Source organism: Notothenia rossii (genome assembly GCF_949606895.1).
Source record: "Notothenia rossii genome assembly, chromosome: 3".
Lineage (NCBI taxonomy): Eukaryota > Metazoa > Chordata > Actinopteri > Perciformes > Nototheniidae > Notothenia > Notothenia rossii.
Window position 1 is genome coordinate 34,211,551 of NC_136901.1, and position 23,145 is coordinate 34,234,695.

The window sequence follows — 23,145 nt, forward strand, 5'->3', positions numbered from 1 at the left end:
GTTGAAGGCCAACACTAACCTCATCAGCTGCAACCTGTTGAGACATGGTTGTTGCTAATAAGCTACACCTGTGGCTGTGACACTTGAGGGCCTCTGATTGGTTTATAAAAAACTCACTTATAACAAACTGGTCAAACTGTTTGTGCATTTTATGTTCCTGAATTAAAGGTCAAAGTGGGAAAGCGAACGAGTGATCACATCGCAGTATACACAGTAGAGATGATGGCTATCTCACTAGCACTTCAGTGGGTAGAGGAAATACAGCCAATACGAGTGGTCATTTGCTCTGACTCCAGCGCAGCTCTGGAGAATATAAACAACTTCTCTTCAGAATGTCGTCAGGATATTTTACAAAGCATCATTTGGGGGGGGTGTGTGTGTGTGTGTGTGTGTGTGTGTGTGTGTGTGTGTGTGTGTGTGTGTGTGTGTGTGTGTGTGTGTGTGTGTGTGTGTGTGTGTGTGTGTGTGTGTGTGTGTGTGTGTGTGTGTGTGTGTGTGTGTGTGTGTGCCTTGCACTTCGCCAGGAGAAGTCGCTGTAACTCAAGCTTTGAGAAATGAACCTATTTTCGAAACAATTATCCAAGTGGTTCGATGTTTCATTCAAAGCTTCATTTGCACATCTAGCAGTGTCCAAAGCTAGCTTAGCTGCTAGCAAACCACACCTGCTAACCAACACAAGCTAAAGTGAATCACTTGCTTTGTATCCTGGCCAAACAGGCAATAGAGAGGCGAAGTCCCGCCCATCTACTTCCGACCCATGGGACCCCGGAAGCGGAAAATTATACATTGACGTCAATGGAGAGAGAAAAGTCATCTTTCGATCCCGTTTGAATTGTGCCACGAATGACACATATGATGTTTGTCAAATTAAAAGAACATTTTGCAAGTCAAAAAAATAAAAATGTGTCGTAAAACTGTGAAGTTACCATTTTTTTTGTGTGAAACCGCTCAGTGAACTACAGGTCTCTGGTCTCGCACAATACGCGTCACCATCACAAAGATGGCTGTCACGTTAGTAAATTTCACCTGTTTCTTTCAGAATGAGGCGAAAAAGTATAAAAAGAGGTGAAAATCACTACAAGTCTGGGCATGTTGAGAGCTGTACATACACGAAAGGGAGCGGTTCTGTAAGAGCCAGCATGCAGGACCGGCTTTACAAGGTTTCAGTGAGTAATATGAGTGCAATGTCTAAGGTTAATGTCAGCTAGCTAACAAGGTACACTAACGTGTTTTGTTTTAGCAACTAGTTTTCTCCTTAAGAACTTTGTGGTGTCTGTGTATGCTGTGGATAACATTAGTGTTCACAAGAACAAGATACACTCCCGTGTTTTGTTTTAGTTGCTCTTCAGATTGAAGCGGCCAGTTCTATATCGACTATATGTGTGATCTCCTTTTTACATCTCGTTGTGTCATTTGAGTTTATTTGCTGTGTGTAGATTCAAGGATTTTGGTTAACTTGTCCAGGGATGCAAACTTGTCACCTTTCGGCGAAATTCTCCGTTTTGAATCCAAAATAGGTCGTTTTTATGATTCCTGTAGATCTCAATAAAAATATTTTTGGGGTATGGGAGGGGGTCTGGGACCCGGATTAATGTTCGGCCGCGAGCTTTTTTTTATATATTATAATGAAGCGCGAGCTGTGTGCTCGAGTCTTCCTGCCTGTCGGCTCTGCTCATGATGTATAATAAGCCTCTGCTGCTCGGCGATGATGGTCTAGCTTCAGCAGCTACATTACCTACGGTGCGTTCGTTAATATTAACTGTGCGTCCGGAGTCACTGTGGCACAGACTGGACCGCTGGTGAACAGCTGTTAGAACGGGCCGTTCAGGTGTTCAGAGTAGAGCTCCCTGTCGGAGCGGCAGAGCGTGATATGCACTGAAAAGTTTTTTTTCCCCGTCGCAATATTATCGTTGAGCTAGCTAACTAGCATACATTGTCACTATCTGCTAACGTTAGCTTTAGCCTTCGTTTTCTAATCGTTTTTTTCATAGGCTATAAACAGAGGTGGTATAAGTATATATCTTGTAATTGATTAAAAGTAGAAGTACTCAGTTCTTGTACTTGAGTAAAAGTAGAAGTACCAGAGTGTAGGAATACTCTGTTACAGTAAAAGTCCTGCATTCCAAATGTTCCTCAAGTAAAAGTAGAAAATTATTATTATCAAAATATAGTGAAAGTAGCGACAGTAAAAGTAGTCATTTTGCAGATTGGTCCATTTCAGAATAATATGATATGTTTTATAATGACTGATCATTAAAGTGTTATCAAAGCTGGTAAAGGTGCAGCTAGTTTGAATGACTTTGTATACTGCAGGCAGGGTAGCTTTTGGATTTACTCCAGGTGGAACTAAAGTCTGATGTAACACTTGATTATATTTCACATCATTCATCCACATCTGTAAAGTAACTAAATGTATTACATACATGTAGTGGAGTAAAAGTACACCATTTACCTCTGAACTGTAGTGGAGTAGAAGTACAAAGTAGCAAAACATTGAAATACTTAAGTAAAGTACAAGTATCTCAAAATTGTGCCCAAGTATAGTACTTGTTGAGTTTATGAACTTGGTTACTTTACACCAGTGGCTATAAAGATAGAAAGACTAAGCCTTGCACAGAGGCATGAAAATACATTTTCAAAATGCTCAACAGTGCTGCCAAAAGTATAAACTGACTGCTACACAATTAAAATAAATGCTTTTTATATATTTCTATTAGATGTGACTCTATGGCGTTTCTGTTAATATTAACACTGCTGCTTTAGTTGTTCTGACTGCTAAAATCCTGTTATTCCTAATTTTAAAGCCAATATTCTGTGGGGTCAGGGGGCTCGGATCCTTGTCACCTTTTTCATACCTGATGAGTTTGCATCCCTGTTGTCAATTTGTTTGGTTATCTAGGCACAGCTGTGTGTGACTCCCTCTGGTACACTGGTATGTGTTTTCCTAATGTAGAGAGCATTGATTAATTAATAAACTACACACTGACTCTAGATCCTGACCAAATCCTTATTTTTTGATCAAATGTTTTTCAAAAAAATGTATTGTATATTATATAACAGCTGCACATCACAGACCGGAGTCTCTGCTACTGTGGACCACGATGGAGGCGATCATCCTCCCCATCCCCAAAGACCCTGCATGGCATGGAAATCTCCTCCTCCTGGAACAATTCTACACCCAGCATATGCTCCCTGTGTTGGCCAGTAGAGAGGAGGACATTTAAATAAACATACTCTTAACACCCTCGGACTCTGCGTTGTGTTTCTTATGTGTGATGGGGTGTTATGCAGAGGGGAAGAAAACAGGACACAGCAGATTGGGATTGTGGTGGAGATGCTGAGCAGTTATTTAATTGTTGCGTGTAATTATTATACTACGTGCTTCTTAGTTATTCCATCTTTTGCTGTAACATGGATATGTATGTAACTCTATATTTACTTGTTATCTACCACACTTCCTTCTACATCATACACCATCATTATACATGATAGTGTATATAGGATATATATTTATTTGTATACATATCTGTAAATTGTATAATTTTATTTTTCGTATTTGGGATTTCTCTTTTGTCCACTCAAATACACTTGGCCCTTTCTCTTTTCCATGTGGAAAATGGCAGCTGCATATTCTACTTTTCTCATCTGCTCCCTGTCTGCTCATCTACGATGAGAAAATTATATAATTAATTACTAATAATCATTTAAACCTGTTATTACCAATATTTCACAAATTCTTCATGTAAACTTAAGAGTACAGCTGTATGTTGAGTATGTCAACTTTGCTTGGTTCATCTTACTGGGGGGCAGCTACATGGATGTCAGTGCAGTCCACAATAATTTTGCAGCTGAAGGCAGAATGAATTTATTATTGACTCAGAATGAAGCACAACTTCATGTCATACAATACATTGACTTTATTTGTAATTGTGTAAAAAAATATGAATATTGATTAGCAAGCAGGACCTGCAGGAACAGAGAATGGTGATGGATGGAGCTGGGAAGAGAGAAGAATAAAGAAAACAGATCAACTTTATTATCGGATATTAAAAATTCAATTTCAAAACAAGTTGCCGCTCCTACAGTTTTCTAGTATGTAAAGATGATTTCACATGACCAATGCAAAATATCACACTCAATACATGTGTGTCTCTGGGGGGTGCATTGTGCCTTTGATGTATATAAATAATATACCATAACCAAATACTATTACGTACAGTGGAAATCAGGTTGCCAGAGCAGGTCAGTCCAGTGTGCTTGTTCCTCAGGGTCTCAGCAGTTACAGGTGAGGTAAAGAAAATAAAAGAGAAAAAGGTCAGTAACAACACTTTAAAGCAGTGGTTCTCAAAGTGGGGGGCGCGCCCCCCCTGGGGGGCGCAGAGGTATGCCAGGGGGGGAGCGAGAGACCAGGAGGAAAAATGGTTATAAAAAACAATTTAAAAAAAGATCAAAATTTGAAAAAATTATTGATTCAAAAATAATATGATGCAGTGCAGTACTATTACGTCTGGGTCTCTGTGTTTCATTAAAGCTCGGCTGTGTGTGTGTGTGTGTGTGTGTGTGTGGAACGAGCCATTTTGTGTGCGCGAGCGAGAGAGAGAGAGCGCACCGGTACTGGAGATCGTTGTTGTTAGCTTCTGGTGCTAGCGAGCTACGCTAACGGATATAAGGAGTTTTTTCAACAACAAAGTGGAGGAGTGTCCTCTCCTGTCAGACTGAGAGACTCAGTGAACTAAAGGACTCTCAGTGTTATCTCAGTGGGTCTCAAACGTTTTGGTAACCATTAATGTAAACAATTATTTCCGAGGCACGCGTTTATATGATCATTATAGTGATAAAAAAATAAGAGAATAAATGAAAAACAGGTATGAAATACTATATGACAGTGAAACAAGAATACAGTTTAAAAGGGTGATTTGTAAAATATCCATAAAGAAAAAGTAAATCTGTTTACAGTTCTGTTTCATATGGGTGTTGAGAGAGGTATCCATAGATCTCTTCATGTTGCTCTCAAAGTGCATCAGATTGATGCTTTTAACTTCAACATTTAAAAATAAATCTTCCCGGGGGAGCTTGCCCCCGGACCCCCCTTTGTGAGGTCCATACACCACCTACAAAAATAGCACTTTACCCCTGCTTACACCTATATGCAGGGATGCAAACACACGTATGGTGAAAAAAGAGAGAACTATTCGAAGCAGAAAAAAAACAGCGTAATATACCATCTGACAGGCCTGTGCTATAATGCTTCAATGAACTGGCTATTCTTTATAATATACTCAGATCAATAGGAGACAGAGATGTTAAGTTATAAATCAAGGGTTTTTATTATTATTTACAGCAGGGGTGGGGAACCTTTCTCCTTTCAATTTTTACAACATCCTCTGAGGGCCGTACAAATGATTGAACTGCTTAAAAAAACTAAAATCACAGCCCATTAATTTGGCCTTTCTTTCATGCTGTGCAAAGAAAAAGCAACCTCTTAATCCAGATATTTTCCCATGACTCGCGCATGCACGCACGCACGTGCATGGTTGTGGCAGAAAGATATGGACAGAAGATGTGTGCGAATGTATTAAGTATCCTATCCATGTGAACATGATTTAAGTGGGGGGGGACTTTACCTCCTCTAGTGGGGTCCGGAGGCATGCTCCCCCAGGAAGATTCTTTTTTAAATATTGAAGTTAAAAGCATCAATCTGGTGCACTTTGAGAGCAACCTGAAGAGATCTATGGATACATCTCTCAACACCCATATGAAACAGAACTGTAAGCAGATTCTTCTTTTTGGATATTTTACAAATCACTCCCCTTTTAAACTCTATTCTTGTTATTTTTAACAACTCTTTTGTTACTGTCATATTGTATTTTATACCTGTTTTTCATTTAGACTCTAATGTCTCATTAATAATTATAATGATCATATCAAGGTGTGCCTTAACCTCACTGAGCTGAGGTTATTTGAGCCTCTCAGGAGAGAGCTCTCTTCCACCTGGTTGTAGAAAAGCTCTTTAAATTCTTTAGCATAGCTAGCTAACCAGATGCTAATAACAGCAGATTGCCACTGTGCTTACAACTAAAGACAGCCACGCAAACACTGCGGTGTGTACGGCTCCTTATGGGTACTGCGATATTTGAAGAGCTGGAGCGGCGTTCCGGTGCTCTCCGTCAGCACTCTAGTCTACACTCCTTTCCGACGAGATATATACCACGTGAAGATACGTTACGCTCGTGTTGTGTTCAAGGAACCTGCCCTTGGCCAGGAAAAACAGGCACTCGCTTGTTTAATTATTTTGCGGTCTAGATTTCTTCTTCTTTTTTTTAAGTGAAAAGTTGTCCGTTTTGTCGGACTGACGGACGGGCGGACGGACCGACGGACCCCACCCCCAAAACGAAAACTCTTCGGTTCTCCGCGAATTACACAAGTCACCCAAATCAGCGTTAAAAAAGCGGGAGGCGCCGAAAAGCGACTAATTTGCATCACTGTATATGCCGTGAGCTGATTATCGAGCCTTCATTGTAACTGTCACTGTATATGCGTGGGGATTGTTGCAGTAGAAAATTCCACTGTAGCGACCGGTACATTAATGGGAAACCCTAAATGTTTGAGCACCCTCTATGAAACGTCAAGCTATCCCACAGCACCCCCAAAAGAAATCTCTGGTGCCGCCACTGAGCCTCACTATTTGTGTTGGGGGGGCCCGACTTTTTTTTTTCTCCAAAGGGGGGGCCTGACAGAAAAAGTTTGAGATCCACTGCTTTAAAGTAACAACACTGAATAATTATCTCTTTTAATAATTTTCTCTCAGTAATCACTCAACTACTGTCTTTCCAACAAACAGATTGACTCACTCTCACTATCATCACAATGAAACACGTCCAGAAGAATGTCATGCAAAGATGCCTGCCTTCCTTCCTTCGACTCTCCCTGAACTGCCTGATCTTTTAATGGTCAATGTTAACCATTTGTGCAGATAGCATTAAGTAGAAAAGATCGCTGATACTAATGTGGGGTTAGCCTACCTCCCGCCCCCTTAGCACCTGGTGGAGGGGGCGATAGGCTACTCTTCAAATGTTTCACAAAATACTTACCATCATGACTACTCTTACTGTTTAACATTTCGGTTTACTTCGTGTTAAGGCTAATACAAATGACAAGGCTAAGTAATGTAATATAATGCTAACTAACATGCTCGCTACTAGCTAGGTAGCTAACTTGACTATGTTCCATGCGAAACATGTATATTACCTGATATGTTTGGTCCAACGACTCCTGGTCCTTTCATCAGACGGGAAGCGATAGAACGAGCAAGTGGTATGATCTCTTTTGTGATTACAACCTCGTACAAAGCACACAGGCATCTTGTAAAAGTGAATTTATTGGAGCAATCTCTTATATTTATTGGAGGGAATAAATCAGTCTTCTTCTTCCTCTTTGCTTTGCGAGTCACAACCAGTCTTGGAGCAATGCATTTGGGATTTGTAGTCTTTCTAGTTGCGTATTATTCATAGTCTTATATTTCAGCAGTTTTACGACAAACTGTGACTTTTTTTGCATGGAAATGATTGTTTAAGATTGACAAACATCATATGTGTCATTCGTGGCACAATTCAAACGGGATCAAAAGATAACTTTTCTCTCTCCATTGACTTCCATGTATAATTTTCCGCTTCCGGGGTCCCATGGAGGCTCCCGGAAGGGGAGGGACTTCGCTCCTTCTGCTTCTTCTTCTTTTCTTTAATGGCGAGTCGCTTCCACTTGGAGCATATATCGCCACCTACTGTTGAGTTATTACATGTTCATATTAAATCCTTATCCTCAGACCAGTGCTTTTGAGGAATTTGAAGATCAGCTTTTTTGCTTCATTTCTTGATTTACTTTCATATATTGCCTTGAAATCCATGTCATTGATGTTGAGTTGTTCCAGTGCAGTTTTCAGAATGAATCTTTGTCGGTTATAATCCGGGCAGCTAAAAAATACATGATTTATTGTCTCTGGTTGTTGGCAACCATCACAATTGCCATTTGGATGTTTTCCAATCAGATGCAGTGATGAGTTTAGTCCAGAGTGTCCCAATTTTATCCTGCTGTTAATGCTCTGTTCTCTTCTACTACTCCCCCATGTGCTTCCTGTTCCTACTTCCCTTTGTATCTGATATAAATGTCTTCCTTTGGTGTTACTGTCCCTTGGTTTTTGCCATTGCTTGATAACCACTTTTGTAAAAGATTTGACTTCTGCTCTACTGATGGGTACCATAATATTAATCTGGTTTGCTTTCAAACCACATTTTGCCAGTTGATCCACTACTTCATTCCCTCTAATACCCACATGCGCTGGAACCCACACAAATTGAACAACAATTCCCAGATGAACTAACCTAAACATGCTTTGTAAAATTTCATGTAAAATATCCTGACGACATTCTGAAGAGAAGTTGTTTATACTCTCCAGAACTGCACTGGAGTCAGAGCAAATGACCACTCGCATTGGCTCTATTTCCTCTACCCACTGAAGTGCTAGAGAGATATTCATCATCTCTACTGTATATACTGCAATGTGATCACTTGTACACTTTACCACTTTGACTTTTAACTCAGGAACATAAAATGCACAACTAGTTAGACCATTTTCTGGATTTTTGGATCCATCAGTAAATATTTTTATAAAGTGCCCATATTGTTCATGTAGAACAGTGTTCACATAAGCCTGAATACCTTTTGCTGACAGCTAGACAAGCTTTTATAAGTGAGTTTTTTATAAACCAATCAGAGGCCCTCAAGTGTCACAGCCACAGGTGTAGCTTATTAGCAACAACCATGTCTCAACAGGTTGCAGCTGATGAGGTTAGTGTTGGCCTTCAACCTCATGGGTGAAAAAAGAATATAAAAGCTGTTGTTGCAGGCAGTAGAAGAAAGAGCTAGTTTGGCCAGGATATAACAAGCAAGTGTTACACTTAAGCTTGTGTTGGTTAGCAAGTGTAGTTTGCTAGCAGCTAAGCTAGCTTTAGACACTGCAGACACATCAGTGGCTATGGCTTTTGGGTTTTGCATTGGGTAAGTTGTTTTTATGGTCAAATATAGGCCTGGACCACTCATTTTGTCTTTTAGTTTTTTTTATATTCAGAGACATTCTGCTCTTGTTTCAGTGTCGCTTTACTTCTGTCTCTGTGGTCAAGAGCAGAGACTGCTGGCGTTCCAGATGGTAAGTAAAATAACAACCCATTGACATGCATTTAACATTGTTCATATGTTGACCTAAACTTGTTTGTGCACATAGGAGTGCTTCGTATGGAGTGTCATGATCGTTACTTCATGATAGCTGTCGACCTCTCTTTCACTGGGGACGAACCTCACTTTGAGGCAGTTGGTAAGTTCTGGAAAAATGTATCATGCTAGGCCAACACAGAATATTTTAGGAACTTCTTCCACATGAGCAGTGCACGTTCATCAAGCATCTTGAATTGATTGAACCATCATTTTACCTTTTTTAGGAAAACATGACCTTAATAGTTTATTATTCACTGGTAGTTGTTTACCAGTATACCTGTACTTTCAGGATGTTGGGAGTTAATATTGAGATCATCGATCATTTTTATTTTTCTTCCAGATGAGACCGGTGCGTACGCCATCACTCAGCAGTATGCGGCACAGTGTGGCTACAGTATCAATGTTCACCCTCTACCAGGCCATGTGGAGCTCCGGGCCTCTTACTTCAGCTGTCAAACTCAGAACAAAGTGTGTACAAATTGCATTGAAAATGTATTTTACTGTGCAGGCTAGGCATCCTGTAATTTTCTGCTTGATTTTTAGGATGATGAAATGTTCACATTCAACTTTAACCTAAATGTGACACAAGAAGGAAAGGAGGTGACTTATCCCTTGCAAGACAAGACCTGTTCTCCATCTCTCCCCTGGTCTCCCAGAGAGGTTACCTGTGAGACCAACTACATGGAGGTACGCTGGTTTACAGCTGAGGTTGTATATCTTATGGAGTATTTCAGGTGGGGACTAATCATGACTTCTTTCCAGGTGTCTGTGAGGAGTGAAGTCACCTGTCCCTCTGGAACAAAGAAGGATGACTGGAATTCTCTCAAACCTGTAAGTTTACTTTCTTTCTGTGGAGAATTCCCTTTTTTTTTCTTCTCAGTTTTAAGGCTTAAGGGTCACCTATTTCAGGGCTTTCTATACATAAACCCCTCTGTGTAAAATGATTCTGAAAGTTTCAGGAAAAAAGATAAAAACCTGTCTGAAAATGAGCTGATCAGATTTTGGCCAATTTATGATGTCATAATGACTTTTTGGCTTGTGTAACCATTAGCCAATCACCAACCAAGGTACAACTGCGCCGAGCACTCGACTTTATGCAGGTAGCCAGCCAGTGGGACATTGTACGAAAAGTCAGTGCGCGCAGAATGATTGCAGCGTCCAGGCAGCTCCCGTTCGAGCATATGCCTTGAGTTGCACATAGCTCCAACGATCCCACACACACACACACACACACAGTGTATTGTATGAGAGGTTGCATTGAGGCGGATATTTGTAATGTTCAGAGGTTGTTGTGTTTAATATTCACGAGAATATTTGACATTGTTCAAATGAGAAACATTAGCATAAAGCATATTTGTCCACGCATATGTCGATAAGAGTATTAAAAACTTGAACAATTATTCCTCGAAGGAACATTTAGAACAGATCAAAAATGTGCGATTAATCACGATTAACTATGGACAATCATGCGATTTAAATATTTTTAATCGACTGACAGTCCTAATATAAATACTATGAATAAACACTCTGATGTCAAGATGATTTATTAGCTTGTGTAACCATTAGCCAATCACCAACCAAGCTAACCCCCCCCCCCCCATCACCTGAATCTCCTCCTAGAGCACCATTGTGTTCTTTTTAACTAATTATCTCTCAGAGGGGTGTGGGGAGGGGCTCCTTATTTTCATCTAAAGTAGAGACCTATAATATATTGATGTGAAACGGTATAATAGGGGACCTTTAAAATCTCTTTCCAGGCTCATAGCTCCACCACTTCAGACTGGCAGGTGATGTTTCAGACAGATGACGAGCAGTTGCCGCCAATCAACCTCTCAGACGCTCGTAAGCAGGGATATGTGTTTCTCTTGACTGAAGGAAGGCTGGTATTTCGTGCTCCGTATGGACAACCCGATTCATTCAGCACTGAGGTAAACCATTGGTTAATAATGCCTATTTTGTAAATCTGAGTTTAAGAGTTTCTAATGTAGCTCTCTCCAGGTCAATGGTGTTCCAGTAGAAGCAGTACATGCAACTATATACTCCAGACAAAGCTGGGTTGTCCTCATGGTTGACCTTGTGGCTGCTTGCTCCATGGGTCAGTATTTAAACACATTCTTGAAAAAAAATGTATGCTGTGGATTATTTTCCACTTGCTGGAAAAGTAAAGCTATGAATCTGATGTACTCTTAACAGATGAAGGCTTGTATCATGAAAGCGGCTACATGATGTGGGAGACTCCTGAGATGCTGTACCCAAATCTAGATTGCCAACAAGTCAATGTTGGTCTCAAGGGTGAACTTGTTGCGCAGCCAGTTGCAGAGGAGAGGGGCTACATTGTGGGGAAGCAGAACAACACAATCCAGATATGCATTCCCGAAAATGCTGAAGGACGATACAGGAAGGTCAGAAATCAAAAACCTAAGAGCATAGATACATACTGGGGTTTGTATGCTAAATTAAAGTAAGCAGATATGTTCATGGTCTCTAAATGAAACTCATTGTTCTCAAAGGTTCCTCTTTTAATGTTAGATATTACAGATACTCAAAAGAGAAAACATTTAACTCTTACTAACTGGATCCGAACAACATTTGTACTTTTCTTAACAAACGATATGTATTTTCTTCAGAGTGCTGTGGATGACTATCTCTACGAGTTTTATGTCTATCATCTCTACTTGGAACAAATCCTGGTGGATGAGGATCGTGTCGAAACCAGGATCCGCTTCCTCAGGACTTTGGCCACTCCCCTGCTGCCAAGCCCCATCTTCGCTGAAAACCAAACTGTTCTTGAAGAAAACATGTTCACGGTGTACCTCGGAGACGTCCCTGAAGACGTACAGTTGGCTGCTGTTCATTTGAATGGACAAGAATTTACAGTGCCCTTAAGCGTAAGCAGTTTCAATATCACAAAAGTTGTTTATCCCAACAACACTTATGGCTACAAACTGAAGGTGCCTTTTGAAGACCCTGTCGTCCTGCAACAGGTAAGGTGTTTTTTTAAGAGGTGACTCCAAAGTTTTGCAGCTTGACATGAGCTCATTCATAATGAATTGTATTATGTCTCCTAGTTCTCTAAAACAGATGCCGTTCTTCATTATATACTCAACATCAACTACACACTGACGGTTTTGCCTGAAAAGGACCTTTATTACCACATTGAATCTGTTGTAGCATTGGTCACAGATGTCTGTAAGTCCATACCGTTAAAAGTTTGTTTTTTTAATCCTCTTTTTGTAATGGCGGCTAGCAGATTAACCCATTTTCTTGTAACAGCTCCTCCGCAATTTGATGCCGTCTGTACGGAGTCTGGCATCAGCTTCAAGCTGGACCACCGGCCTTTTGACTACCTGTGGGAGATCACTATCGACTCAGACCTGCTGACATCAGAGCTGGCAGACCAGCACGGCTACATCATGAGCAACGATAGCAACAGTCTGCTGCTCGAGGTGCCGCTCTTCTCTCACGGCTACGAGTACAAGGTGAGATGAGACTGAGTGGCAGCAAATGCTCTTTATTTGACCGCTGTATTGATCAATGACTAAACTGCATATGTTTTTATAGAACGTATCCTTGAAGGGATTCTTTGGCACTTTTGAAATCATCATGTGGGATCTTGAAACATCAGAGGTCCAGGGATCGACTATCAAGACTTGTCCGTTCTCTACTACAGAACTCATTAGTAAGAACATGCGTCTTTTTTTATTTTAAGATCTGTAAGATTTAGCTGAATTGAGGATAACTCGATGGTTTTCTCTACAGTGTGTTCGACTGATGGGAGGATGACTGTGGTGGCTGACTTGGCTCTGGCCATCCCAAATGGCGGCATTCCTGCTAGAACCAACCTGAGAGACAAATACTGTGGCCCCAACGAGACAGACGGCAGCAGGGCTCTGTTCTCTTTCTCTCTCAACAGCTGTGGATCCACAGTCAAGGTACCGCTGCTATATTTTTTATCTTTGACACTGGCAACAAAAGGAACATCTGAATGTCGTAAACTAAATGTTTCACCGTTTGCATCTTTTGCCTACAGCTCAACAGTGAAAATGTGACCTACCAAAATCAGATTTTCTATAGCGAGAAGTTCCTCAGACCTAGCAAGGTAGTTTCCGATAATGCTAAGGAAAGGTAAGTATCCCTTTTTTTATTTTATTCTGTTGATTTGTTTTAAAGGCAGAAATTGCTATCTGATGTGTGGGTGGATGTGCCTTTTCTTGCAGGGTGACAATGCAGTGTACCTATCCTCTCTCTGGTCTCCATCGACTCTTCTCAGTGCACAGATTTGAGTCCGATACAGCTGGAATCGGCAGCCTCCTCCATACCACACATCCTGCAGCAGGTAAAGTAGTTTGTTCACTTTCTCAAGGTGACCAGGTATTACTCCCCATATTCGATTTTAAGCATTTCTCTTTTTGAATGCTAGGTCTGCAGAGTCCCACTATCCAGCCCCCCACAATCCAGCCCACTTCAGCTCTTACAACCACGCTTGCTGCCACAAGACAAGCTACAGTATCATACAAGCCTGCCCTCCACCCTCCTGCTCGCTATATCCAAGTGGATAGTTTTCGATATCCGGTCAACACTAGGTTTCGATATCTGGCCGCCGCTATGAATAAAGGTGAGAGCTTTAACCATACATATAAAAATCTCCCATAAGTGTAGTATCTCAATTATAATGCTTTCTGTTCACAGGAGTTCGACAATCCTTGCAGAAAAAAACTTAATGCTGCCCATATTTGAAGGAAGTATAATTTTTAAATTGGTCATTTTGGAATTTAATAAAGCTGTTTTCTTAAAAATGCTGTCTTTGTCGCATATCTGTCAACGCCTCCTAAACAAATTATTTTTGAAAGATCATAAGTACGCCTTATTTCGACATGAAACACTGACTTTTTTTTGCAAAGTTCAACATACTATACTTGGTAGTTCTAGTATTTTCGTCATGTCGTTTTTTTACACTTATATTGTCGTTTCCGGCCTTATAATAAGCCTTATTTTGACGTTTGTTTTCCTTTGTTACATAGTATACTATGCCTTATTCCAAAATTGTTTTGACATACTATGTCATACCTATATGACCTTGTCGTGCTATGACTTTTTTGTTGCATATTTTTACTTTGTATAGTATGTCGAAAACAGGTAGAAAATGACATGTCAGTATGTCTTTTGTTCATCAGGTGAACTGTAAGTATTAAGCTAAAACTGCACATTTAATTTTTGCTTCAGATTTAATTCTTGGCATTTTATTTTAATTGCTTAGCAGAGGATACATTTTACTAATTTCTAAATCAACCCTTGTGTTAAAAGTGTGTAGGATTAACTGGGTTTAATATCTGGATTGTATTTATTGAATACCAAGTCAGTCCAATTTTATCAACTCTACACTGGCTCCCAGTAAAGTCCAGAATCAAAGCTTTTCTTCTAACCTACAAAACACTAAATGGAAAGGCACCATCATACCTTAAAGATCTTTAAATCCCCTCTAGCCTGGCATTATACGCTCCAAGATTGCAGGTCTTTAGTAATTCCCAGAGTCCGGAAAACCAGATCTGGAGACAGAGCTTTCAAAGCCCACTGAGACAAATGTGTTTTGTGATATTGGACTATATAAATAATTTTGGTTTGATTGCTGCGTTATTAAAATGTATTATGCTTGAAGGGGTTCCAATTTGAGGAGTAGCAGGGGTACAATATATGTGAGTGTTTATGAAAACCATAAATATACCTGAGCAGTTGAACAAGTGTAGCACTGATCTGTAACAGGTTTGAACACAGATCCACTGTCAGTTATTGGCTGAAATGGAAGCTCTCCTCCGGTGCGTTTGTTTACTCTAATCACATCTCCCCTGGATGTTAGGCTATTTTTTATACAACTGCTTTCATTGTGAGGCGATGTTTACAGTGAGAACAGCTGCTGAGTGCAGAAAGCAGAACAGTGTGTATAATATCGCTCAATATGTAACAGGCCAACATTTCACACTTTATTTAGGCTTTAGGAGATATCTACAAATAAACAGTAGGGTTAGGGAGTGTATAGGTGTCGTAATGAATATGCCACCAGCAAAGGGTGGTGTGTGTGTGTGAGACTAGTTGATGTGGCAGACAGGCAGGTCTCAGTAGCTTATCTGACATATAATTGGTCAAAAATTGTACATTCTCCGTTAGCCTACGAGCTCCCCGTTTGAGCGAAGGACTGTTCCTTCTCGATGTAGCATGACATCGGATATGCGCTTAACTTGTCCTGGATTGGAATTTTTCCGAACATTTCCCTAGGAGGAGTTTGCAAAAATGTGCTTAAAATGCATGAAAAACGCACATATTTGAACAATTGCCGAGTTTTTTGTGGGGCGGGGCTAATGGAAGGCAATTTGAAATATGTCCAGATTCATAAGAGCAATGTGTAATTGTGTGTACAGCATTTCGTGAATATTGGAAAAACTATATATAGTTTGGAGTAATTTGTGCCATGTAAATCGTCAAAAATGTACCATTATCCGTTAGCTTACAAGCTACTCGTTCGAGCGATCAACTATTCCATCGCAATTTAGCATCACATTAGATATGGGCTGAACTTTTCCTGGATAGGAATTTTTTCGATAATTTCCCTAGGGATAATGTATTTTTACTGTAAATATCAATACATGTGTATACAAAATGATGTCTTATTTGCGACCACAATCAATGCTGCATATGGCAAAGAAACTCGTTCGTTCCAAGTAGCTTATCAAAACATTCGGAAAGCAATGTTTCCCTAGATTTTTAATTTTCAGATAATTGTACACTTTCTTTTTTTGGTTAAAGAACTGGTATATGTTTTAAGGGAGACATGCATTATCGGCCCTGTTGAGGTGACACAGCATTAATGCCACATTTAAAGTTTGGCTACTGGACATTGTGGTAATTGGTTAAGAGTGGACACCCATAATGAGCTAATTAAATGCAGCATAATGAAGGTAAAGCCAGTCTTCCTGACTGAACCTACACTTTAGCTTCATTTAGATGGTACATAAAAGCCAGGTGAACATTTTAGAGGCATCAGCAGTTTGGAAAAAAAAGGGTTATTTCCAAGCCTTGTCCTATTCCATAAGCCACACAAATATCTGGTACCATGCATGAAGAGGTGGAACCATTAATATAGCATCCTTTTATTTCTTCTGGTTTGAGTGTAAAGACAACAAAAAAACATTGAATGTTAGAACAAGTGTCAGGAACAAAGACTTGTTGAATGTTTAGATGCAACTATACAAGGATAATGTCCATCATTGGATAACTGAATGCCCTTCACAGTAAACTTGTGCTTCTGACAGTACGTTTTTCAATTGTACATGACTTGTCAAAATGTTAGGTCATAGAATGAACTTTAAATAGGCTATAAACTACCTTGAAAGACTAATATTTCAGACTAGCTTAAATTCACTTTTAGACTACAAGGCAATAATGCCAAAATGTTTTTTGTGAATGTGTTTTCTCACTTCAAATGCACAGGTCACATGGAATCTTATCAATTCTGTTTAAGGCCACTTTCATAGTATCCCAATTAGAATATTTGTATGCTACTGCTAAACAGTTATCCGACAACCATCAATTATACAACAAGCAGTTCACACTTGTGTAGTCTAATAAAAAAAGAAACCGAACATTAGAAAAGGTTCATATTAAAGTGAAAGCTTTTTTAAGTTGTTTGCCCGTATATATATTCCTGAATGAATGTGCAAAAAACGACATTTAAACAAACAGTCAAGTAAATCCAAAGTAATGGTAGATAAAGTGACAATTAACTCCAGTGTGTTGGAAAATGGGCAAGACCAAAACAAATGCATTTCGCCATTCACTATAAATATTTCAACTTACAATGTTTGAGTTTCTCAATGCATTTTTCAAAAATGCATCGACTAAGTGACCATAAACTGCCCGTTTTTCATTTGCCATTAAAAGCCTCAGTGTCAAATACACTGACTGGCGATGGGGGCGTGTCCCTCTCCCTGCTGCTTCCTGTAATCCACAATCAGCTCCTTGGTTTTGCTGACGTTGAGATGGAGGTTGTTATCCTGGCACCAAGATGTCAGGTTTTCAACCTCCTCTCTGTGCGCCGTCTCGTCGCCGTCTGTGATCTGGCCGATGACGGTCGCGTCGTCAGCAAACTTCACGATGGTGTTGGAGTCGTGTGTAAACAGGGAGTAGAGGAGAGGGCTGAGCATGCAGCCTTGAGGGGCTCCTGTGTTGAGGATCAGGGTGGAGGATGTGATGTTTCCCACCCGCACTGCCTGGGGTCTGCCAGTCAGGAAGTTCAGGATCCATTCACAGAGGGCGCTGTTGAGCCCGAGGTCTCTGAGCTTGATGACCAGCTTGGAGGGCACAATGGTTTGGAAGGCTGAACTGTAATCAATGAACAGCATTCTCACATATGCATTCCTCTGGTCCAGGTGTGAGAGGGCAGTGTGGATGGTGAGGGCTATGGTGTCGTCTGTGGACCCACTTGCTCTGTAGGTTGTCCATACTGCTGGGGGTCCAGAGAGTCAGGAGGTGATGAAGGTTTTGACTAACCGCTCAAAGCACTTCATTATGATGGAGGTGAGTGCTACTGGGCGGTAGTCGTTGAAGCTGGGGATTTGTCTTTTTGGGGACAGGAACGATGGTGGAGTGTTTGAAGCATGTGGGGACTACAGACTGCAGCAGGGACCTGTTGAAGATGTCTGTGAACACTTCTGCCAGCTTAACTGCACATACCCTGAGAACACAACCAGGAGCCTTGTGTGGGTTAACCCTTTTAAAAAAAGGATTTACACACATCTGCCCTGTTTCAAACAAAAGGGCAGGGCTCCTGATCCTTCTCTGCACCCCCAGCCTGGCTGCTCTGAAATCATGCAAAACTGTTCAGCTCATCTGGGAGAGATGCTCATCTGGGAGAGATGCGCATGCAGGCACTCCCGCAGCACCCCCTGCTGCTCCTTTGTAGTCCGTCATTGTTCTTAGACCCACCCACATGTTCTGGGTGTTACAGCCTTTGAAGTCAGATTTCACCTTGTCTTTGTACTGCAGATAGCTCTCCGGAGTTCTTACCTAGATTTCCTGTACTCCAAATCTCCAGCTCCGTGCGTGATAGTGCACACTTTCAGCTTGCCACGCACCTCGCCGTTTATCCAGGGCTTTTGATTCTGGAATGTTCGTAATGGATATGTAATGTGGATTTTAGGTCAGAATTCTCTAAGTACTGTAATTGCCACAGAAAAACAAAAGTCAGCTTTCCCTCGCACTCTTCCAATACATTTGAATCTCAAACCCTCATTCAACCTTGCAGCTCAGAAATCATGCTCTTAAACAGGGAGGGTGGAACACCTTTAGGTTGTTACGAGAGGCTCTTTCAGCTAAACAACCATTGCATACATTGGTACTTTCATGTTGCATTTGTTTGATCAGTCTCAATGAAAGTCAAGAATTTTAAAAACAAATTTATTAAGCTTCACATTTTAAAAAAACACATGTAGTTACAAAGAAATAAATAGATTCAATTTAATTTGCAATTGTCCTTTGGCTCCTGCAAAAGAGAATTCATTAAAGATTAAAAAAGTAATTTAATTTTCACAACCATTTCAACTAAATGTACCTTTCTTGGGAAGATTCTTCAGAAATCTGGATACTTTGATGTATGTAGCAGGAGGCTGGTACCCAGGTCTCATTGACACAGGTCTTCTGGAGAATCTGGTAGTGTACACTGGAGTTTGAAACACTGTAGTGGGCTCCATGGTGGGACTCGGTAGACCTAAAGACCAAACGGATTGTCAGAATTTCATTGAGAAATATAATGATGTTTATTCAGGTCAACCACTTACCTTTAATAGAGTGTGCAGAATGAACAATGCGACCAAAACCGGCTTTATCAGACTCAAACTTGTATTCTGAGAAGAGCCGGACCAGTCCAGACAGAGGATATGTACACTGTATCGTCACCCTGCAAGACAAACATTGGATTAATAAGTTGATAAAAAAAAGCTAAATGGCCAAGAGTTTGGGTTAAATATACACCTGTCAATATCATTGCTAGGATCTGCTGGATTTTTCAGAGCACGTAGCTTCTTGCTGTAGAAAATCTCATTTTCATACGTCACATACTCCTTGCCGAGCTGGAGAAACAAAGCATAAGAATTGAGCGAAGGCACAGAACTATAACAGGATCTAAATGTTATTTCTTTGGAATGAGTATAACAGGAGCATTAGGAAGCAGCGGTACCTTGACTGTGGATCCACAGCTGTTGAGAGCGAAAGAGAACAGAGCCCTGCTGCTGTCCGTCTCTTTGGGGCCACAATATTTGTCTCTCAGGTTGGTTCTAGCAGGATTGCCTCCATTTGGGATGGCCAGAGCCAAGTCAGCCACCACAGTCATCCTCCCATCAGTCGAACACACTGACGAAAGTATGGATTATTGCAAATTTCAAATATATGAACATCACACTGGAGCTAATGGCAAAGAGAAAAAAAAGTCTTCTTACTAATGAGTTCTGTAGTCGTGAACGAACAAGTCTTGATAGCTGAGCTTTGGACTTCAGATGTTTCAGGATCCCGAATGAGAATCTTGAACGTACATGAACGAACGTATGACTTCCTTCAAATTAAAGCCCTATGAAAAACAGATTAGTCATTAAACTCAATTTACAAAACAGCACATTAAAGAGTGTTTGATGCCGATCCGTCTCATAATACCTCATACTGGTAGCCTTGACTGAGAAGGGGCACTTCAAGCAGCAGACTGTTGCTATCGTTGCTCATGATGTAACCGTGCTGGTCTGCCAGCTCAGATGTCAGCAGGTCTGAGTCGATAGTGATCTCCCACAGGTAGTCAAAAGGCCGGTGGTCCAGCTTGAAGCTGATGCCAGACTCCGTGCAGACAGCATCAAAGACTGGTGGCGCTGTTGAACACAGGCCAAGTATAGAAGACAACGGTTGCTATATGCACAAGTAAGTTTAACCAAGGCAAAAAATATGGTAGGCAACTTACAGACGTCAGTAAATGCCATGACTGATGCCAGGTGATAAAAAGGCTCATTTTCAGGCAGAACCGTCAAAGTGTAGTTGATTTCTAGAGTGTGCTGCATGGCTGCATCTTCTTTGGAGAACTAGGAAAAAGAACATAAAAGTTTTACCAAAGCAGGGTGAAGTTTCCATGAATATGGACAAAGTATTTCAGGACCTTTACCTTCTGCCTGATAACAGGGTCAAACATCGACACATTCAGAGTGTAGCCATGATTGTTGTTGGGCTGAATAACTTTTGTGATGGTGAGGCTACTTTCATTCGTAAACGGAGCTTTACATTTTTGTCCATTCAAATGAACAGCCGCCAACTCTACGTCTTCAGGCACGTCTCCGAGGTACACCGTGAACACACGCTCCTCAGGAACTGTTCCTGAAATTAAAATGTAAATCAGATTATTGTTGCATCAAATGGACGATGAGTTTGTCAATAGACTTACTGTTTTCACTGAAGAGAGAGCGTGGCAGCAGGGGCGTAGCCAGTGTCCTGTGAGAACGAAGTCTGGTGTCCATCTGGTCTTCACCGAACAACATTTGCTCCAAGTACAGATCAAAGATATAGAATTCGAAGAGGTCGCCAGACACCAAGCTCTGCAAATACAAAAGCGCATTCAGCCAAGTGTGCTTCTAAACCACAAATCTTATATCAGTGCATCCTGACCTTTCTGATTGCTCCTTCAGCATTATAGGGGATGCTGATCTGGATAATGGCATTTTGCTTCTCCACAATGTAGCCCCTCTCATCTGCAACTGGCTCCTCCACAAGTTCACCGTTTACTCCAATTTTGACCTGCGCCTCATGTTGACTAGTCATCAGCGGATGCAGCGCCTCAGGAGTGTCCCACATCATGTAGCCGCTGTCATTATATGAACCTTTATCTGTGGACATTACAGAATTAAAGCTTTGGTTGTTGTACCGTCAACAGCAACAAAATATAAGCTTCGCCCTTAAAAATTGTAATACTGACACATTGAGCAAGCAGCCACGAGGTCCACCATGAGGACAACCCAGCGCTGTCTGGAGAACAGAGTGGCATGGACCGCCTCTACTGGAACACCATTCACCTGGAGACAGAAACTCAAAGTCAAAACTGGTTTTGGGCTCCGCTTTACAAGACAGGTATTGAACTATGAAACTACAAAGTCATTGACAATATCTTGTACATTTACCTCAGTGCTGAATGATTCAGGTTGTCCATACTGGGCACGTAAAACCAGCCTGCTGTCCGTCAAGTCAAACGAATAGCCTCGCTTATGCGCTTCAGAAAGGTTCATTGGCATCCCCTGCTCCTCACCGCCGTGCAACATAACCTGCCAGTCTGAAGTTGCTGAGGTATAAGCCTGGAAGATAAATATTTCATGGTTGTGCTCATTGAAGCTATAGCAATATAAAACGGTGTGAAAGTTTAAACGTACTGATTTTAGAGCAGCATTCCAGTCTTCTTTCTTTGTCTCAGATGGACAGGTGACCTCACTATTCACTGACACCTACACAGAAACAAAGATTAGTTCAGATTTAAAACAATTCCCAAAATACTAGACAATGTAACCATGCTTACCTCCATGTAGTTGACCTCACAGGTAACCTCTCTGGGAGACCAGGGGAGAGATGGAGAACAGGTCTTGCTCAAGGGATAGCTGACAATCTTTCCTTCATTTGCAACAACCAGGTTGAAGTTGAACGTGAAGACTTCGTCATCCTGAAATATAGAGCAGAATGAAGGGGTTGCCACACAACACGAACAAATACTGTTAAAATGCCAAGTGTACCAACCTTGTTTTCAGTGTGACAGCTAAAGTAAGAGGCTCGGAGCTCCACATGTCCAAGCAGAGGGAGAACACCGATACTGTAGCCACACTGCTGCACTGTGCCTACCTAGTGATGGCGTACACACCACTCTCATCTGTAACGAAAATCACATTAGTTATTCAACCCTACAAGTGGCTGCATTAGTGAAATTGTCATTTTCAGGCCACACTAGTTGTCTTTTGATCAGATGGTACATTTTTTTTAAAAAGGGGTAGCAATTTGTGACAAAGCTGTGCAGGACTTACCAACGGCCTCAAAGTGGGGTTTATTCCCAGTGAAGGCGAGATCAACAGCCATCACGAAGAAGCGATCGTGACACTCCATATTTATAGGTTCTGCAGAAACAATTAAAAGCTGTCAAACTAGTCCACAGTTTAGAGTGACTATAAGCAAACATTTAATCTCTTACCATTGGGAATATCGCATTTTGCAGCTGCCCACATAGAGAGGAGCAAGGTCACCCTGTAACACAAAGGCATAGAATATCCACAAATAAAAAAAGGTGAACTATTTTCCACAAACAGCTTGAAAATGTTCAGAAAACCAACTTACCCAAGGCAAAAGTCAATAGCCATAGCAACTGATGTGTTGGCAGTGTCTAAAGCTAGCTTAGATGCTAGCAAACTACACCTGATTCAACACAAGCTCAAAGGTAACACTTGCTTGGTGTATATCCTGATCAAACTAGCAATATGACATGCTGTCTGCTGGACCAGCTTTTATAGGACTGTTTATTCACCAACCAATCAGAGGCAGTCAGGTGTTACAGCCACAGGTGCTGCTCATTAGCAATCAAGCTAGCGCTCAAGCACAGGTGACACTAATGGCTCCTTTCAATGAGATGAAGTGAGTAAGCATGTGAATGAAGTAGTTTTATTACCAAGGCTCTTAAAATGCAAGCCGAAATTGTTTGCAGAAATTAAGTGAATATTTCAACCTGCTATGACGGGAAAATGTCACACCATTAAAGATAAACTCATCATGTTTGAGTTTATATGTGTTTCAACCACATAGACACATGATGATTTGACCTGGTATTTAGGT

The 23,145-nt window shown here is 41.0% G+C and overlaps 2 protein-coding genes and 1 long non-coding RNA gene across 3 annotated transcripts; 1 reads left to right on the forward strand and 2 right to left on the reverse strand.

The window, feature by feature from the left end:
* Positions 1–3,897: 3,897 nt before the first annotated feature.
* Positions 3,898–5,142, reverse strand: LOC307034239. Its single transcript, XR_013806838.1, has 2 exons — positions 4,218–5,142; positions 3,898–3,997 (listed from the first exon to the last, which is right to left on the reverse strand). It is a non-coding gene; the product is annotated as an uncharacterized lncRNA (long non-coding RNA).
* Positions 5,143–8,894: 3,752 nt separating this feature from the next.
* Positions 8,895–14,063, forward strand: LOC307032262 (uncharacterized protein). The gene is made up of 18 exons (XM_079670118.1): positions 8,895–9,054; positions 9,147–9,202; positions 9,278–9,367; positions 9,608–9,735; positions 9,811–9,954; positions 10,030–10,098; positions 11,025–11,195; positions 11,266–11,362; positions 11,461–11,669; positions 11,895–12,251; positions 12,336–12,456; positions 12,541–12,746; positions 12,829–12,946; positions 13,027–13,199; positions 13,298–13,392; positions 13,485–13,603; positions 13,688–13,882; positions 13,957–14,063. The coding sequence occupies exons 1-18, from the start codon at positions 9,032–9,034 to the stop codon at positions 13,986–13,988; spliced, it is 2,403 nt and encodes an 800-aa protein (XP_079526244.1). The 5' UTR covers positions 8,895–9,031; the 3' UTR covers positions 13,989–14,063.
* Positions 14,064–18,700: 4,637 nt separating this feature from the next.
* LOC307031467 (uncharacterized protein) lies at positions 18,701–22,801 on the reverse strand. The gene is made up of 19 exons (XM_079668595.1): positions 22,654–22,801; positions 22,511–22,563; positions 22,347–22,436; positions 22,066–22,195; positions 21,851–21,991; positions 21,708–21,779; positions 21,462–21,632; positions 21,260–21,356; positions 20,953–21,170; positions 20,732–20,882; positions 20,456–20,664; positions 20,258–20,375; positions 19,963–20,168; positions 19,752–19,879; positions 19,493–19,665; positions 19,288–19,385; positions 19,095–19,213; positions 18,869–19,024; positions 18,701–18,799 (listed from the first exon to the last, which is right to left on the reverse strand). The coding sequence occupies exons 5-14, from the start codon at positions 21,854–21,856 to the stop codon at positions 19,814–19,816; spliced, it is 1,314 nt and encodes a 437-aa protein (XP_079524721.1). The 5' UTR covers positions 21,857–21,991; positions 22,066–22,195; positions 22,347–22,436; positions 22,511–22,563; positions 22,654–22,801; the 3' UTR covers positions 18,701–18,799; positions 18,869–19,024; positions 19,095–19,213; positions 19,288–19,385; positions 19,493–19,665; positions 19,752–19,813.
* Between the last annotated feature and the right edge of the window lie 344 nt (positions 22,802–23,145).

Coding starts and splice junctions, on each gene's coding strand:
- LOC307032262 (XM_079670118.1), top strand. CDS start 9,032: ATGGCTTTTGGGTTTTGCATTGG. Junction 9,055..9,146: donor GCTTTTGGGTTTTGCATTGG/GTAAGTTGTTTT, acceptor CTCTTGTTTCAG/TGTCGCTTTACTTCTGTCTC. Junction 10,099..11,024: donor ACTGGAATTCTCTCAAACCT/GTAAGTTTACTT, acceptor ATCTCTTTCCAG/GCTCATAGCTCCACCACTTC.
- LOC307031467 (XM_079668595.1), bottom strand. Junction 21,171..21,259: donor CGTGGCTGCTTGCTCAATGT/GTCAGTATTACA, acceptor TAATGTCCACAG/ATAAAGGTTCATATAATGAC. Junction 20,665..20,731: donor CTCTCTCTTCAGTGAAAACA/GTAAGTCTATTG, acceptor TTTTAATTTCAG/GAACAGTTCCTGAGGAGCGT.